The 15,062-nt window shown below is 39.3% G+C and overlaps 1 protein-coding gene across 4 annotated transcripts in view; it reads left to right on the top strand.

The window, feature by feature from the left end:
- The window catches only part of CDK17 (cyclin dependent kinase 17), an 87,028-nt gene that overhangs the window by 19,572 nt on the left and 52,394 nt on the right, over positions 1-15,062 (top strand). For all 4 annotated transcript variants that reach the window (XM_077339117.1, XM_077339119.1, XM_077339118.1 and 1 more), the window contains exon 2: positions 9,833-9,981. In XM_077339117.1, coding sequence (XP_077195232.1) covers positions 9,864-9,981 — 118 coding nt within the window. In that variant the 5' untranslated portion in view covers positions 9,833-9,863. The remainder of the gene's footprint in view (positions 1-9,832; positions 9,982-15,062) is intronic.

The raw sequence follows: 15,062 nt of genomic DNA, 5'->3' as shown, positions 1-15,062 counted from the left end.
GCTGGTGCAGTTATCAGAGGTACTGTATTGATCTGATAACCACAAACAGATTGAGGCGGAAAGCACCCAGGATATCATGGGGTTGCCTAGCAACTAGCAGTGACAGCCAAGATCTCATAGGTTATCCTTCTGCCACTTCAAAAAAGTGTTTAGTTCAGGGAGATGATTTTACACTGCCCCTTTACACGTCCAGATTTTTCAATAAACTTGTTTTTGGAGGTCTGACTCTATGTAACTATACCCTGCTGAATTTCCTTAGACCTCCAAACCCTGCCCTCCCCAGGCTTAACCCATATATTTCTAAGAATTTTACCTGGCAACTCTAACTTCCGAGTTGTTTAGCTATAAGTTGATTTTTTGGGGTATTTGACTTGCCTTAAGGCATAAAGCTAACTTAAGAAATTTTATTCAATAAATTAATTTAGGGTCCTGAAGAATCAGTTATCAATGGTTGTTAAGAGTAGACGTTCTCATGTATTTCCAGATGATCCTTGCTTCTTGAACTTGTACTAGGACTGTACTGGGATATTCTTTCAACTCAGGTTCACTGCTGTTCAGACTGTTGACCTTATTTCCCCAACTTCTAGTTTGGAAAACCCTGTTTTGTGTTAAAGATGGTTTGATGTACTTGTAATGCAAAATTGTGGTTCCTTTTAGGTAGAGAGGTGGAAATCACTTTGGAGAGGAGAGAAAACACAATGAGAAATTGTGTTTGCTTTTTGCATACCATATTGACAGAAAGCCAACACATCTGCACCAGTTCTCCTCTGCCCTGAGTTATCTACCAGAAAGTTTCCTTTACAAGTATAGCAGACTGTCGCAGATCCTTCTGCCATGCCACATTTATTGGTATCCACCTTTACAGTGATGGCAAAAGGCATCATAATTAATTTAATGTCATTTGGTCAACAAGTGTCAGAAACTTGTGTCCAGAAATTGGCACATCAGTTTTTGTAGTTTTTTATTACTTAGTGGCTTTTGCTGCTGAATAATTCAACTTGTTATTTATAATATGTGATGATTACCTGTTTTGTCAGAATCTTGCAGTCTACAGCAGACATCATGCTTTTATTATTTGAAATAATTTAGTGGAAAAGCTACATTTTGTTTGAGGACATCAACAGTAGGTTGTATCTATGAGTAATAGAATAAGCATAGAGAAAATATTTGGGTTGTAATTTTATGGATATGCAGTTATAGTGTTTAGCATATTTATAGATTTTGAGTGAGACTTAGAGTATTTTACTCATTCCCAAACAGAAAAATATTTAATGTTGTCTTTTGAAAAAACTGAGGGAGTCGGTCCTTGAGAGAGCAGACAAGATCTCTATAAAAGAGAGAACTGCTGATAAGAAAAAATAGTGCCCCTTTGGCTATGCCATCCCCCATGCGTTCCTAGACTTTTCTTATAATACACATCTTTGTGCCTTTTATTCATGTTGTTTCAGTGCGTATTTTTACCTAATCCTGGCAGCCATTTTATGCTGTGTGCTTGCATCTTTCCCACTTTGGGTCACCTATTTGCTCCTCTTGTCAAGCTGGAATATAGGGTATTAGTCCTTAGCTAATGCTAAAATAACATTTATTCTTTAAAGTGTCATAAGCCTTCTGTTGTTGTTGTTGTTAGGTGCGAAGTCGTGTCCAACCCATCGCGACCCCATGGACAATGATCCTCCAGGCCTCCTTGTCCTCTACCATTCCCCGGAGTCCATTTAAGTTTGCACCTACTGCTTCAGTGACTCCATCCAGCCACCTCATTCTCTGTCGTCCCCTTCTTATTTTGCCCTCGATCGCTCCCAGCATTAGGCTCTTCTCCAGGGAGTCCTTCCTTCTCATGAGGTGGCCAAAGTATTTGAGTTTCATCTTCAGGATCTGGCCTTCTAAGGAGCAGCCAGGGCTGATCTCCTCTAGGACTGACCGGTTTGTTCGCCTTGCAGTCCAAGGGACTCGCAAGAGTCTTCTCCAGCACCAGAGTTCAAAAGCCTCAATTCTTTGACGCTCGGCTTTCCTTATGGTCCAAGTTTCGCAGCCATACATTGCAACTGGGAATACCATAGCCTTGACTAAACACACTTTTGTTGGCAGGGTGATGTCTCTGCTTTTTAGGATGCTGTCTAGATTTGCCATAGCTTTCCTCCCCAGGAGCAAGCGTCTTTTAATTTCTTTGCTCCAGTCCCCATCTGCAGTGATCTTGGAGCCCAGGAAAATAAAATCTGTCACTAAAGGCTTCTGTTAGGGGCTGTTCAATTACCAGGATGTTCCCACGAGCTCCTGAGTAAGCATGAAGACTAAAAATATTCTAATGAAAGTGATGTTTCTGTGTCCAGGAAACTGCATGTCTGCTTGGGAACATTTTTCTTACCTGTAGGTGAACTAACTAGATCTCTTTAACAGTATGCACACTGAAAGTATTGATGGACCATGGTATATATTGAAACGTGTTTTAAAAAATCTTCTTGCCAAGGAAACCATCCTAAAATACTTGCATTTGGCGAGTTGTTTAAATAGTCCTTTGTTACGTTAATATACTAATATTGCCTTGAGCCGGCTGAATCTTTTGAGATCATTGAAAAAAAACCCTACACCTAAGAAGAAAATGGCTGTTTGTAGTTTGTCAGTATACAATAATATCTAGACTATGATTGGAAGGCACAAGATACAACCATATTGTAGGTTTGGATCTGGGAGGCTGCTTTGGAAGGCTACAGGTCCCTTTTTAAAGAAATTGGAGATGTGGCTTATGATTCTTAATTTTCTTTTAAAGGTAACAGTTGGGTTAGTAAAGTTTCCTTTCCTTTCATTCTTGATATACTCAATGCTTTAAGATAAGGTTGTTTATAAAAAATTAGGAATATAAACATACCCAATCTTTTGATTTTTGCAGTGTTTTAGTGTCTTTTCTGCAAAATGTTTCTGTTCAGTGAAACACACATACATAACAGTATTAGCCACCCTTGGCCCCCATCTACAGGTAGCTAAATTTGTGGGTTGGGGCTCCATGGAGGCTAAAGACATTTTTTTGCACACTTGGGAGATTCTTCAGGTATGCAGAAAAATCTCAAATGTTTAAAAAATACACAGAGGATTTAAATTAGCTGAAAAGTAAAACAGTGTGAGTAAAAAAAAAAAAAACGTACCTGCATTCATGAGCCTAGGAATCACAATTTAAAAGAGGCACAGTGAGCACACAAATAAAGCAGTCTAAGGAAATAAGGGGTAAAAAAGGAAGAACGTGTGATATCACTTTGGAAAAGGTGATATTTACTGATCACAATGCAGAGATGTTTGTGGATTCAGCAGCAAAATGACCAGTGTTTCACAGAGAAGAAGAAAATGACATACACACAAGTATGGGTATATGTATGGTGCCCAGAACACACATATATGATTGGGGCTGATTGCCAATATTTTATTAGAAAAATCTTCCCTGGGACAGTTTTGACATGGGAGCCCCAAAACAATGTGTTGATGAGATTGTCAGCATTAGACGATGTCTTGCTGATGGATTTGGTATATTAAGTCCCCCAGCTTTACCTGTGGAGGGGAAGGGTTGAGCCAAGGGAGGCCTGGCTCTTCTCATGTCTCAAAAGCTTCATGCAGGGGTAGTCAAACTGCGGCCCTCCAGATGGCCATGGACTACAATTCCCAGGAGCCCATGGATATCTGGAGGACCGCAGTTTGACTACCCCTGGCTTCATGCATCAATTATCGCCCTTGGCCCCTGTGACCCTTGGGCTGAGGCAGATGTTATTAAATTCAATCACCATAGTTTTTGGATTGTTAACATATATCTTTCTTCCCAGGACATTAGACAAAAAAGTTAAATCTGAATGACTTTTGGGAATATCAATACAAGCTCTTGTTGTCTTTCTTGGGTGCTTTAGTTGTGATTGCAATTGATTTTAATGTCATATTTGGATCATTTTAACTGTACCCCCCTCCCCCAGCCTACTCATGGAGAAGTGAACTACCGCCCAGAAAGTACAAAAATGCTAAATGAAACTGGAAGGGCCTTTGGCATATAGGCTAGATCTCTTTATTTTCAACAGAGCAAACTTGGAGGACATTCCTGGAGAGTTTGCATACTGTTCTGAGTAAGGAGTCAGCACCATCAGTTTCATTCTGATATCATACTGTAATGCACTTGGAAGTTTGATTAGCCAGCTTTACTCCAGGCACTTATATTGGAAGGTCTGGGACTGGATGAACCCCAAAAATATATTAATGGATGAGCAGGCAAATTGTAGAGCTGGTCATCATAGATCAGTGTTAGATACTGCAAACCTAACCAGCTTGTATGACTTCCCCCACTAAAGGAGAAAAAGGATATAAGAATCCAATGACTTTGGAAAAATTTAGTTATACAAACAGAAAGCATGCTTCAAAAATTAAAGCCTAACTTGTCAGTAAACCATTTTGTAGGCATATTTGTGCCTGTTGATACTGGTTGTAGATGCTAAATGTTTTAAACTGTTTTAATTTTTTTTTTATTATTATTATTATTTTAAACTGTTTTAATGTTTTATTATACCAGCCTGAGCCAGTTTGGAGAGGGTGGTATAGAAATCTAGTAAATAATAATAAAATAATAATAATGTGTTAGAAATAATTTTCAGTGCACTATGTATTGAGTCACTCTTTTGTGCTATTTGTTATGTCCACATATCACTGTGCTAGGCACAAAGAGATACAATGAACAAATGTTAAGCTCTTGTATTTGTTTGGGATGGTTTGACTCTGCAAAAAAATCTGTGCATTAGCTCCTTCTGTGCAAATAAACAGATTGCTTTGCTTCTTGTTGGTCTCCCTTATTTTCCCAGCAGCCAGCTATGACAGCCCCATTCACTTCCCTCCCTCTGAGGCAAGATTTTCCTTCTATTTTGAATGAGCAGCCCTGGTGGTCTGTTTTCTTTCCTGAAGAGCTTTGTGTTTTACTGCTGGCTCAGTCCAGGAACTTAGGGGACAGGTCAGGATAATTCTTTAACTGAAACCACTGAAAGTGGCACTTGAGGTGCTTTAAAATTTAAAATTAACTAAACATTTTATTCATCATAGAGGGGAAAGTTCAGGTGAAACCAGGGGTTGAAATTTCTGAGGTAAAACTAGTACCTGCACAGACTTAATTCGTATGTTTCAGATTAATGAATTTCTTAAGCTATTCACAGTTGCTTAAATCTTTGTTGAGAGCCTTTTATTCCAGTGTTTTCCCATATACTCCAGTTCACTTTGAGTATTCTCTGACTCCTTTGGTTTCCAGAAGATTGGTACATACTTTTCACTACCCATTCTCTTGAAATATCAGTACACGTCTTGAGTTTTTAATTTACTCTCAAGGTCTCTAAAGGCAGTTTCTAACCACACCAGATCAGAATGTGCTTAACTCTTCAGAGCTGACTCCTGGTCTGGTTAGGGAAATTATTGTTTCTAAAAGTTCTATCCCCTGTCCTTTGCCTAAATGGGAGTCTCTGTCTAACTACCCACTCATCCTTGCCAACTTTCCTCAGTTTTGCTGTCTCTGTTAAATCACTCTTATTCAATGTTGAATACTGAATCTGTCAGTATTTGCTGACTGACTCCTCAGCATTCAGCTCTGTCAAGACTGTCTCTGCTCAGCTGATGTCAACCAATCGGATTCCTTGGAGCAGCCTGTCACTCAAGGCTTTCTGGCTCTGTGAAGAATTAACTCTTCATGGTTCTTTAAACTATTTCCCCCTGTGTATCTTTTGCTTTATCTGTGAGGAATTTAGGAGTAATTTAATAGGCCTATGTGACCGTGGTCTTACATCTTGTTCTTAGTCTCACTGGATGTACCATAGGATTGGTGGGGGCACACTGTATAAGCACTTAGCCAGTTGGTAGGTCGCTAAAGCATTTGAGCATGCCCCCTCAGAATAGTTTGACAGGAAAATCAATATGGTATATCTTTAATTACCTTGATTTCTACTTTGCTTATATTTTATCAGACAATTCCCCCCCCCCCCTGAACTGTGGTTGATGTATAAGGTTACTTCGGTATGTTGGTCTGACATAGCATGTTGGTCTGACGTAACACCTAAGACCAAGAAAGATTTATTCAAGGTGTGAGCTTTCAAGTGCAAGCACTCTTCCTCAGTCTGATTTTATTAAACTGCATTATAGTGATCTGTCCAACTCCTGAGGTTTGTATCAAGAGTTTTGCCCATTTGTCTGTTCTGAATATGCAGGTTTTGTTTAGATAATTCAGTTTGAAATTTCAGCATTTTATGTCGGTGGTAATATGGTGTTAGGCAAGCCAATGATCTGATTCTGAGAAAGTTTGAAATGATTGTTTAAACATATACTGTTGAAATGTCTCAAATGTATGACAGTTTGCAGTACCATTTTAAGTAGAGTTACACCCTGCTAAGCCCATTGACATTAATGGCATTAGAAGGTATAACTTTGTTTAGGATGGCTCAGCTAAAAGCCTAATTTACTTATGGAACTGCAAAATGAGGTCCCTTTGCTAATATCACTGATTTATACAAATATAACATTGAGTTGGATGATGTAAGTGGTAACGATCTGTTCTGTAAATGGTACAGTTGGATTACATCAGAGACAAACCAGCATAGAACGCCTTCATTCTTTGGCTAGTGTTCTGCATTTTTTGAGCTGCATATGAATGAACTCAGTTAGCTATAGAACAGCTGCTGGAAAACACAGACATTTTTATAAGATGATCAAATAAGAAGTTTACAGTACATCCAAAGGTACAATGTTGTATCTAAAACTGTGCTGGTTCCTTTGAGGTGTTCTCTGAATGTCGGGAAGACACTGTAAGTCCCACAATGTTGTGTGAATTTCAAGAGATACTTGGCAAAGCATTCTTGATGTTCTACTAAAAATATAAAAATATAAGTTCTGTGATAGTTGCAGGATCCAATAACATATACATATGTAATGTATACCTGTAAGTGTCCAAAGCTTCATGAATATGGACATTCTCATATGAATGCTGACAATCCCAAGTGTCCTTCCATGTGTCCAAAAACAGTGTTATACTGGTGCATATTGACAGTGATTTAAATGTGATTATCAGCACATGTCTAAAATCCTATTTAGGTCATTTTTGATATGCTCTCTCCATCAAATTCACTAAATCCATTTTGGGTTGTCAGAATTCACACGCATGTCAGCATTCACTATAAATGCATTTCTGCACCAGTAGTCAAGTTGCATAACAAAGTAATTGAAATTAGGGGTGGAAGGAACAGTAAGTGCTTCTGTTGATCTCAAAAATGCATCCATGTTAGAAATGTGTCAAGATGATAGTAACTGTGGGGAAACAGCAAGTTGTTGTCAGAGGAGACTACTTTAAATTTTAGGTGTTTTTTTCAGGAGTTCAGTTTTGTGCCAGATAGCCTGCAGATTTAAGTTACCATGTGGACACTAGAAGTAACATGTAGAATACACAGTGGACCTTTTCAAAGTGCAAGGACTTGAAGCCAAAGCTTAATAAAATAAATTCTACTATCTTAAACTCAGTCCACCCTTTGGTGGGTAGCCAATGTAAAGTTTGTAGAGTGGGCATAATATGCCCATGATTACTCACGGCAGTTAGCAAACAGCCAACTGCAAATAACGGCAAGGTAAGATTCCAAAGAACCAAAGAGCATTTTAAGAAGTATGTAAAAAGAATTCCTAACATGGTCAAATAAAATCTATATATACTATATACTAGTAAAGATAAATTAAGGAAGAGGTATCTAATTTCTTCCTTATATTAGTTGAATGTGAACTATTGCCAGTCTTTAACAGGCAGTCATCATTTTGCATGCCAAATTTCGATTGTCTGTAATGAAGCAATGATATTTAATTAACTAGATGAGGTGTTTGGAGTCTTGATTAATATCCAAATAATCTTTCTGTTCTCATTAGATATTAAGTATGCTTTAGTTTCTGTGCAGATGTTGCTTCCTGGGAAATACAGGAGAGCTGTGAAGTTAGTTTTTCAGTTTAATGTAATGTACAGATATATAGAAGGGCAAGAGATACAGGATGATGTGGCAAATCCCCCCCAAGGCTCTTGCAGAAAGAAATCCAAATTAATTGGTGAAATTAAATTTATGTTCCTAGAAAAAATGAACATCTCCTGTGTATAAGTCGTGCTAATTGAGCAGAACTGTATAGTCTTATTATTAATGTTTTTGCATTTTTTATTGTATTGATAATGACAAGGGGGAAGTAAGGAGCTGTATAAGATATTGAAAACTGGCCCACAACTGCTAGAAATTCTCCAGAGACTATGCTCCCTACCCTTATTTGGAGATTTCAACAAGAATTAGCTGGATTTTTTTCAGACGTGCATGTCTATCAGCAAGAGCTCAAAACTTTATCAAAACAAACAAAAGTGGAGATATTTGGGAAACTGAATCTTGCTTTCAGTGCTACATGGTTGTCTTTTATAAATATACATAGACCTTGGCTGCTCTTGTGTTAGTGTGGGGGCACTGTGTTCCATAAGCTCATCAGACATCTCTGTTGATCTGCTACAAGGAATCTATCTGTTAAACTGGATGAACACCACACTATTTTGTAACAGTGACATCAGCAGAGATCTGTACCAGCTTTCTCTCGTAATAAGCTTACCAGTGTTCTGTTGCTGATTCTGATCTCTTCTGTTCTATTTTATAATGTATCTGCCTTTCAATTACTCTTTACAAATTATTCTCCCCATGTATTGTCAAAGACACGCTGATTTTATTTTCCTTCTCTCTTGCTGCCAGCCATTTACTTCACTTCCCCCCACTTTGGAAAGCAAAATCGATGGATGAAATGGCTGGTAGCCTTTTCAGTGGTCCATTTCACTCCCCCTCCCCACCTGGAAAGTGAAATAGAGGGTTTAAATGGCTCACAGCCATTTGAACCTAACAGCTAACCAGCAGACCACACTGCTCAGCTGCTTGGTTTAAATGGCCTAAACCCCCAAACAGAACAGGACCAAAGGTCCAGGAAATGTTGTGTAGGGTAGCGATCCCCAACCTGTGGGCCGCTGACCACGTGTGGTCCTTCAACTAATTGGAGGTGGGCCCCGAAGAACGCCTTCTCTCCCCTTCCCCCCAGCCCTTTACAACACACTTCGTATGTCATTGTCTCCCATCACTCCCAGATGGGACTATCTCGTTGCTGAGAAACAAGCTCAGGGTTCCCATTGATTTGTCATTGTCATTAGTTAAAATTTCCATGAAAATAAAATGTTCCTTATGTTCATTGTTGTGGTGTGTCTGTATCTTATTTTGAAGGGATGTTTAAACATTACCATAGCGATCAGAGAGCATTAGGGCAGTGGTTGAGAGTAGAGGAGTAAACTACCCCTCCCCACCGGGCCTCAGTAAAATTGTCAAGCGTTGAGTGGTCCCTGGTGATAAAAAGGTTGGGGACCACTGCTGTAAACCATATGTTTTCAAACTTTTGACCATGGAGGAGCCCCTGAAATAATTTCTCAGGCGTCAAGGAGCACTGAGTTTACAAATGGAAAGGGTTTGCCTCCAGATTGACAAAGCCAATATGGGAATTTAACCATGCCTTTCTCTACATCTTGATCTCTCTACTGCCACCTTTTTTCAATTCTATAAGTTTGTTAAGGATTAGACATTCCTCATTGCTGTTTTGCTTTTGAGGTTTACATACTGGGAGGTTTTAAGTTTTACCAGGTTCCCACTCCAAGTCTACAACAGGAACTAAAGACCTATATTTTAGGAATTAGTCATCTGTCAAAATTAGCATATTTTCTGTAAGAAACTGAGCTTTGGTTATAGTTGAAACAATTTTCTTAAATCCTAAATTAAGTGAGATTTTTTTATTTTCATAGGCTTTTTTAAGCCAGACCTACTGCTGATAGAATGAAAAAGTTCAAGAGGAGACTTTCCCTAACGCTACGTGGGAGCCAGACCATTGATGAGTCACTTTCCGAACTTGCAGAACAAATGACAATTGAAGAAAACAGCAGCAAAGATAACGGTAAGACTTTTTTACAATTCTGTCATGTTTATGACCAACAGCAAGCTTTTACTAATTTAAATATAGGAGTTTGAGTGGTTAAGTTTTAAATGGGGGATAACTTTTCATTTTATTTTGAAATAAATGTGTAATCACTTTTGGTCAAATGTTGGCAGTGCCTGCTGGCTAGAATTTATTTCTTGATGCCACTTCTACTGCATTACTTATCGTGAAATCAGAGAAGCACTATTGTACTTATTCTACAAATAATGCTTCATCATTATCATTTTCATGAATAGTATAGAATTTTATATAAACTAGCATTATTGTCACAACTGTGTGTTAAGATGCATCTTTTGAGCTACAGAGTTTCATCTATTGTGAGCTGCTCTGAGCCCTCTATATAGAAGGGCACCATACCAAGCAAAAAATAAATAAATAATCTTATAATTGCTTGGCTTCAGCAAATGAGCAACTTTGAGCCATCTTGTCAAGGAATAGGAAATGTGAGCACTTAACTCTTGAGTTCATAGAAGAACGAAACAAAATACACTATCATTCCAATAATGGTATTAGATTGAGATTGAAATTTGACTATAACAGAAGAGACATTCACTATACAACTAAATACCCCAAAATTACTAGAGGATTTTCAGGATTTCTTTGCCAAGAATGTCTTGGGTATTAGGGTTGGGATAGAACTTTCCCTGCCATACAGGAGTACTGGCTAGATAGTGCCATTGTGAACGCAACTTAAGCCCTACTCTTCAACACTATATATTGTATATATCTCAAGCTGCTATAGCTTCAGAAGTTTCATCAGGTGTTACCAGGATACTTTAAAGCAGACCAGTGACTTAAATCTGTTTTTTAAAAGTCAGGCTAAGATGCACATTTTTGTAACTCCTGCAGAATAAATGCAGCCTTGGGTGTAAGACACAAATGACACAAATCAGGGTTCCAATGATAAGAACTGATTTGTAAGTAAGAAAACTTCATGTGGCCTGCTAAAACGTCTTCAGTAGGATATCTTACCTCTAAAGGGAAGCTGGTGTTCTGTGTAAAGAAAAAATTGGGAATGTCTACAGAGAAAAAAAGTAAAAAATTTCAAGCTATGCTTGTGGATCCATTAATTGCAAGTCAATTAGTTCTTTGAATAGTGGTCTTGGTTCAACTATATGTGGGCTAAAAGTTGCTTGAAACACTGAAGTTGCTTTATTTGTTGACATAGATGTTAAGATGCATATTCATTTCTTGGACTGTTATGTCAGTCCCATTGCACAGTAAGCAATTGCTAGTTCAGAAATGGCTTAACTTTCCATACTGTATTGTTCTGCCGTTTCAGAGTTAACTGCTCAGACTATATGTGTATGCTCAGCATATCCTTTCTTCACATGCAGTGTTTCCTTCAGAATGAATAATATTAAAGTTCATAGCAGCTCATTTGATTTGCCATTATGCAGCCAAGTTAAATTTCCCTCCCATGATGCTGCTCCCATATAAAAGGCATTTACAAAGTCAAGAATTGGGCTGTCAGCTCATGCCTTTGGGGAAAAAAAATTCTGCTTCTAACTTTTTTTCCAAGGGACTACATGTATATAGAAACTAAAGCCATGTGGGAAGAAAAAGCGAATTGAAGCAGAAGGGAAGAGAACGTTCTCTGTGTGTGGTAGTATGTGTGGGAAGGAGAAACCAGGGAGGGAAAGAGGAGTACAGAGTAGTACAAGTAAGCAGAAAATAGTGGCAGCATGATAATGTTTAGTCAAGCAGGCACTTGGCTCTAGGAAACGATTCTATATCACGTGCCCTATAAACTACATTGCTTTTTACATATAGGTGCCTCTAGTTTGCATGTGCTGAATGTCACTTTTGAAAGACCTGGTTGGTGATTATGTGATAAAGGAATATTTATTTAGGTAGACAATATTCACAAATGTTCACTTTGTTTAGCTGTAGAGAAAATTTCACTTGATTATTTAATATGGCATTTCTGAATGATCTATGTACCGCCTAAATCAGTAATCCCCACAGTAACCCAGTACTGAGGGAATGTCCTGTGTTTTCCCTATATTACAAGTATGGAGAGAAAATGTGGCTGTATTTGCTAACCCAGATCCGTGTTTTAGAAGGGAAATTAAATAATTTTGTATGTAGTTGAAGCAGCTAGTTCTCATAATTTGATTTCATGGGTATTTAGTGGCGATTCAAGAACTAAATCAGAAGACCCTGGCTCAAATCTTGGTTCAGTTTACACTAAGATTGTTTCTATACTAGCAACATTTTTTTGATTTGCATTTTTAAAACGTTGAGTTTTCATCTGTTTCTGCACTAAAATTTGCTTCTCCAGATGCAGTCTCAAATTGCCCCCTCATTTGCCACATAGCAAAGAAGTCCCTTCATGGTCTGTCACCCTATCTCTTATTGAACGCTTAACAAATATAGGCTGTGAAAGAATTTCAGAATAATGATATAAACTTCACAGAGCATAATGACAAATTAAATAGGAAAGAATGTACAATTCCATGCCCATACTAGAAGCCCAGCTTTTGAGCAGAGCCAGCTTGGTGTAGTGGTTAAAAACAACGGCTTCTAATCTGGAGAGCTGGGTTTGATTTCCCCGCTCCCCCACATTCAGCCAGCTGGGTGACCTTGGGCTCACCACAGCACTGATAAAGCTGTTCTGCCACAGCACTGATAAAGCTGTTCTGAACAATAATATCAGGTCTCTCTCAGCCTCACCTACCTCACAGGGTGTCTGTTGTGGGAAGTGGAAAGGGAAGATGATTGTAAGCTGCTTTGACACCTTCTGGGAGTGAAAAGTGTGGTATTAAAACCAACTCCTCCTGCTTCTTCTTGTATGTTTACATGATACAAGAACATATATTTGAATGAATGTTGTGTACGTTGTATTCTTACTATTTCATTTATGGCCCTAGACAGCCCCAATTTTGCTATTTTCACTTGACTTTGATATCTACCTATAGATCTTAACTTTATCATGGTTAAGCATATAATTTAGGCATGCTACTGTCATGATTGATTCATGTGAAATTGACATGAAGGGACACATATCCTACACAGCCAGACACTCTATACAACTTCAGTAAGGGAGCTGAATATATTAGTATCATGAGGGTATCCCTGTCCCCTGACATCCAAAGGGTTTCTTTGAACATCTTGGTATATGAAATGCTTCCTGATCTTGTTACTAAGCAACCATTTCGTGCTGTGTTGAGAAGGGCATTTCTATGCTTCCAGAATCTGTTTGTATTTCTTCCACCGTAATCATCTCTATTGTGAAAAAGGGAGATCTATGTTACCTAGTCAGCCTCTCTCTCTGCCAACAGTTATTGTAGTCTAATTTAAGGCTCCCAAGGGTCATCTTGAATGTCTCTTAGAATATTTCATATCTAGTGTGAATGGAGTAAGGTTGTGGCTAGACATCAGCCTCTTTTAGACTACCAGAATATCCTGTTGTAATGAAAAGTTGCCAAGTAAAAGCCCTTAGGAACTTCTTGACACATAGAAACAATCTGCTGGCCACTTTCCTCTGTGGCTAGCTTCCAGAATATGGAAAGGTTCACCATCTAGAAACTTTGCGGGCTCTGTGGGAAAGCAATAAAATGAATTCATCATAAGAAACCACTCATTTAATATTTCTGGAAATATTAAAAACTAGTATCAAAGCCCATTTTAAAAATGGGCTTTGAAAGGGGCGACAGACAGGACGGCATGAGAGGGTGGCCATGGCTTCCTTTGGCCAACAAAGTGGGCTAAAGGGAGTGGAAAGCCCCCCCCCCCACCGGCAGCGACAGGGCTTTGTGTCCCACAGGGAGGCTGCAAACTCCCGCCTCCCTGGCTCCCTCCCGGCAGGAGCGTATCTGCGGGCTGCAAAGCCCTGTCGCTGCCTCTTTCCTTGTGGGCAACAGTGGAGGCCGCAGCCACAAGGCTTCTAGCAGGCAAGGAGGGAGGGTGGGAGCTGGAGGGTAGACCTGGATGGACAGGGGGCTGTTTCCCAAATATATAAGGGAGCGAAATAGTGTTAAGGATGCGGATTCAGTTTTGGCTGGCAGTTCATCGCTGTTCTCTTTTTTAAAATGCTGGTTTAGATCTAACTATAGAAACAACTGATAACAGTTACTTCAACTCTGAACCAGCTTTGAACGGTAATATAATGTTTCCACGTAATAATAGCACAGCCTTCAGACCTCCCCCACTTACACATCCTTACTAAAATGTTTTGCTTTCAGGATGGGTCCCCCATTGTGTGGTGGAGTGCCTGCATGGGATACGTAGTCAGAAGATGAAAGGCAGCTTCATATTGATCTGCTAGAGTTACGAGTTGTTTGTAATGGCCATAACTGTTTTTCAGATTTTCATACTTGTCCAAAAGGCAGGAGGATGGGGTCCAGGAGGCTACCCCTGGAAGTTACTCTGATGTGGTTCAGGGCACTAAAGCTCAGTGCATTCATTCAAGCCATCCATTTTATAGGAGACTTGAATAAAGCAGCCTTTCCCAACATTTTTTACCATTGAGAAACCCCTGAAATATTCTTCAGGCTTCAAGAAGTCCCTGAAGTGGCACTATCATGCAGAATATGGTTAGGATAGGCTTGTGCACTATGGGCCTTATCCAGCCGATTCGGCTTTGGCGCCCATTAAAATCAATGGCATTACTATGATGGGAATTTTGGCTTAGGATATAATGGAGTGGATGGAGGCACCCTCTTTGGGAACCCCTAGAAGTGGACTCCTTGGACCAATACTTTTGAAATAGGAAGGGGAGTCAGGGAAGGGCCTCCCAGAGCTACCCTGAAAGTTTGGGGTCTGTGACAAATCCCACCCCACCCCACAGAAAAGGTGGAAAAGCCGAAATCCCCATTATAAAAATCCCAATGAATAAATAAATAAATAAATAAAATTATAGTCAGTGGCACCATTGACTTTAATGGGTGCCAAAGCCAAATCAGTGCACAAGCCTAGTTGGGAACCATAGCAGTGTACATGCACACCTGGGGCCCCTCCCCTTCTCACTGTCTCCAGGCCCATCATTGGCCATTGGGGGGGACAGGTCAACATGACCTTATGTATCCCCTGACAAA

This window comes from Paroedura picta, chromosome 5, assembly GCF_049243985.1.
Source record: "Paroedura picta isolate Pp20150507F chromosome 5, Ppicta_v3.0, whole genome shotgun sequence".
In the NCBI taxonomy this organism is placed as follows: Eukaryota; Metazoa; Chordata; class Lepidosauria; order Squamata; family Gekkonidae; genus Paroedura; species Paroedura picta.
The sequence above is the reverse complement of the archived record's forward strand: the minus strand, read 5'-3'. Positions and strand labels throughout refer to the sequence as shown.